At 33.2% G+C, this 4,512-nt stretch overlaps 1 protein-coding gene across 1 annotated transcript; it reads left to right on the forward strand.

The window, feature by feature from the left end:
- The first annotated feature begins 708 nt into the window (after nt 1-708).
- On the forward strand, nt 709-2,464 carry LOC149569956 (cinnamoyl-CoA reductase 1-like). Its single transcript, XM_089822623.1, has 6 exons — nt 709-910; nt 1,057-1,211; nt 1,300-1,485; nt 1,575-1,737; nt 1,822-2,011; nt 2,114-2,464. The coding sequence occupies exons 1-6, from the start codon at nt 862-864 to the stop codon at nt 2,262-2,264; spliced, it is 894 nt and encodes a 297-aa protein (XP_089678749.1). The 5' UTR covers nt 709-861; the 3' UTR covers nt 2,265-2,464.
- The last annotated feature ends 2,048 nt before the right edge of the window (nt 2,465-4,512 follow it).

The raw sequence follows: 4,512 nt of genomic DNA on the forward strand, positions 1-4,512 counted from the left end.
TGTATAATTTTCAAAACCAAAAAAAGTTAAATAGTTGGGTTCTTGTATATTAAATTATAAACATATTACCTAGCTCAGGGGTCAAAATCAACTTGTAGATTTATTTTTGCATAGGATATTTCTTTGCCTTGTGCTAATAGGAACACCTCTCCGTGTAATTAGATGCTTCCAACAAGAAGTGAAGAATAGTTTTATATTGCCATTATGATATATAGACTCGAAAATACATAACTGATAACTAATAGCTAATATGACAAAAAAAAATTTGTCCACAATATTTTCTTATATTATTATTAAATGAATGTCTTGTATGAAACATAGTTAAATGCCTCCAACAAGAAGTACAACGTATTACCATATATAACCTCAAAAACATTACTCTCGTAGTCTCATTTTACCAACACCCTTCCCCGAATTTTTATTTTGTTGCATGGAAAACACATTTTATTTGGAGCATTCACGGAAACGACAGTCCCGAAATGTTGCATTGAATACCATATAATGAGGACTAATAAATGCAATAATTTGCCTCGGCTTCCTAAAATAGTTTAGTGGGCCATGTGCACATTTTTCCTGTGATTTTTGTATGTCTTCAAAAGTAAGATAGTCGTGCACCATACGAAATCCCCGGTGTGCGCGTAAGTCAGTTGTGGCCATTCAAGAAAAAAACTTGGTCCATAAAATGAGTTATAAATTTTTCAGACATCTCCGAATAATTCGCCACATGGTCTATAAATATGCAGTGGCAGAGAACAAGATCATCAGCAGCAAATAGGGAAGTGAGTATCACTCGGATTAGAAAGTGAAGATGGAGTGTGTGGAACAGGGGCTGGAGGATTCATTGCCTCCTGGCTTGTCAAGATGCTCTTGAACAAGGGCTACACTGTAAAAGGAACGGTTCGGAATCCTGGTCAGTATTAGTAACTTATTAGTACTGCATTCACATACTTATGTCTTATCTTGGAATTTGAGCAGCTTGTAGGGTTTAGGCAGGGGAGCCCGGTAATGCATTAGTTGAAATTGATGTTACAAGAGATGTACTAATTACATGTGCAGATGATAAGAAGTATTCTCATCTCAAAGAGTTGGAAGGGGCAGACGAGAGGCTTGAGCTTGTGAAGGCTGATATTCTGGACTATGACAGTTTGATAACAGCCATCAGAGGTTGCAGAGGGGTCTTTCACACGGCCTGTCCTATCATTGAAGATCCGGTATGTAATTTTATTGAATTCATAAATGGATTGAGTGTTGAGTGTTGTTATGTGGATGTTCAGTGAGTGGGTAGTGCCACTTTTACAGGTACAAGTGGTGGAAGCCTCTGTGAAGGGAACCCTAAATGTGTTGAAGGCGTCTAACGAATTGGGAGTGAAGCGTGTGATACTGACGTCCACAATCGGTGCCATTTACCTCGATCCCAACAGAAATCCACAATCCATAGTCGACGAGGACTGCTGGAGTGACCTTGATTACTGTATTGATACCAAGGTAAACTTATTTGTGTAGATTAAGGATCGATTTGTAAACCATCCATCCAACATTGTTGAATTTTGTTCTCTTTCTCTTTTGGTGCTCAGAATTGGTATTGCTATGCAAAGACGGTGGCTGAAAAAGCAGCGTGTGCGTATGCAGAGGAGGTGGGTTTGGATTTGATCAGGATTAATCCCTGTATTGTGTTGGGTCCTCTCCTTCAGCCCACTGTGAATGCCAGCACGGCTCATGTTTACAAATATTTAACTGGTGAGATAATGTTAATACTATGCTAATTCCAATCTACTATCTCCTTGATGAAAATGATATTAATTGTTGGTTTAATTGTTCTAGGGTCGGACAAGACATATGTTAATGCAACTCAGGTTTACGTGGATGTTAGAGATGTGGCGAGAGTGCACATATTGCTCTATGAAACTCCATCTGCCTGTGGTCGATATCTGTGTGCAGAGAGAAGCCTTCACAGAGGAGAGCTCGTTGATATGTTGGCACAAATGTTCCCTCAATACCCACTTCCCACCAAGTATGGATTTCTAACTTATTATTGATTGTGAAGATTTATGAAATGATTTGGGATTTCACAATAGTTGACTAGTGCTCATCTTAATTCCCTAATTCACTGTAGGTGCGCGGACGAGAAAAATCCAAGGAAAGTGGCATACCAATTCAGCAATAAAAAACTGAGGGAATTGGGTTTCTCATTTACGCCCATGAAAGAGTGTTTGGCTGAGACTGCGAAGAGTCTGAGGGAAAAGGGTTTTCTTCCTCAATTGTAGATTGCGAGACCCAGAATGGGATTAGCATCTCATTCAAAAAATTCAGATATTGTTTCTGTGGCCACTATGCTCTCTTTTGAAGAGTTGGATTCACCATCACAAATCAATATCCGTACTTTAGCACCCGTCTAGGAAAGTTTTCTCTAAGTCATTGTAGTATTAAATGTATATTAAATATATGATGTTAAATTTGTTTTTTCGGTAAGGTTGTACATCCGTTATTGGAGGGTTCCAATGGCAACCTTGATAACATTTTCTAATCATTTTCATAAGTTTATTGTATTTTGAACTATATATATCAAATGTTCTTTTTCTATCATGAATTGATTTATGTTCAGAACTTATATTAAAATATAAATTTATAAATAATTATAAATATGATATATCTATAAAATTTAGTATAAATAAAATTATTTAAATAAAGAACATACATTAAAACTAAGTTATTAGTTTGTAAATTGAATTTAAATTATATGTATTGACACACATTTTATATATATGACATTTGGAATAGAGTTTCAATATAAATTTTAAATTTAAGTAGAATTTCAGCAATGTATAATTGAAATAATATAATTACTAATATTTTATACAAACTTTTAAAAATATTTATCAAATAATATAATAAAAATAAATTTTTAAACGCTACAGTATGCTAATTTATCAAAAAAATTTAAAACTAGTTAATACTTTTCTATTTTTTTAATAAGACATTGACACTAATATCTAATAAATATGTGATTTTGTAAGGTATGGTAGTCATGGTAATATCCATGTGCATGGATGGGTACGGATTCACAGACATCTAACCAGTATGAATATTGTGGCTAGATAGTTGTTGTCATAAAATACAACCAATGTATAGGGAATGCAAAGAAGTGTATGGGGAATGTAGTGGGGCTTTCATACCATGTAGATGAGGGAATAGTGATGTACAATATTAGCAATGAGATTGTTGTGGAATATGTTAGAGAAATTGGGTGGAGTTCATGTGGTATATGGAAGCAGAGAGAAAATGGTGATTGTGAGTACAAAGGAATAAATCGTAGCTAGGGAGAGAGTGATGTGAAAGTGGATGGATGGAACACAACACAGATTTAAGGAATGCTTTGAGGTGGGAGCCAATGATGTGGAAACAAAAATGATTTAGTGAATGCATGTGCATGCCAACCACAAAGATATAACAATTTGTAGCCAAAATATAAAATATTACATTCTCAAATAAATATGGTGTTCCAATGTGTCAGATCCAAAGAAAAGTAGTATGGAGGATGGAACAAGGTGATGGTTGAAGCCAAGAGTCAAGTAGGGAAGATCTTGCATCTCCTAAATGACAAACAACACAGAACTCTTACAAAAATTCACATACAAAGAAAATAATCCAAATCTCATGTTTGAAAGATAGAAACATTTATTGCCTATCCCATTACAAAAATTTTTTATTAATAAAATTGGGGACATCACACTCTACAATAGTTCATTTAATGTCACACATTTCAAGTTAGAATCATATAATTTATCTCACTTCCTCTTGCTGAACAAAAGATAGCTTGTAACAAGTATAAGAAAATGGGAAAAGATTTCACTAACAAATATCATTAAAATTCTTTCCTAAGTGTTTAAAATTCAAAAAAGAGACATCAAATTTTCTAGAAAATGTTTTGAAAGTTGGAAGATGTTGTTCAAGAAAATATCAATTATCTTTCTTTGTATGCAGAAACCCCACTTTTCTTCCATGTAAATTTCTACCATGTCAACTCCTCAACATTGATAAACCCCTAATAATTGTTGTCCATCCCACTAATTACTTTTTATTGGTTAGATTGGCCTACCTCCTTAATGGCATCAGCTATTAACTACCAATTTCATCTGCTTTTAAAATAATACATTACTTTAAAAAAAAATTCAAGTATCATAAGTTATTCAAATTTATATATTGAATTAACTTTTGACATAACTAATGTTAGTAGACATTGCAAAATGGTAGAATGAGTGGACTATGGTGTGTGAGCATGTTAATGTTAACAATTACCAATTTAGTTTAAATTCAATAGCCATCTAGACTTCAGAATGTTAATATTATTATTAACACTACATAAAAAATTTAATAATAAAAAATTTAATCTATTATAATATATTTTTTAAAAAAATTTAAGAAACACCACATAAAAGTTTTAATAAACACCACACAAAAAATATGATTTCCTAAAATTATAAGTTTTGAAGAAATTTTTATTTTATTTTATAT

Source organism: Cupressus sempervirens, chromosome 3, assembly GCF_028749045.1.
Source record: "Cupressus sempervirens isolate cs-2001-9-10 chromosome 3, ASM2874904v1, whole genome shotgun sequence".
Classification (NCBI taxonomy): domain Eukaryota; kingdom Viridiplantae; phylum Streptophyta; class Pinopsida; order Cupressales; family Cupressaceae; genus Cupressus; species Cupressus sempervirens.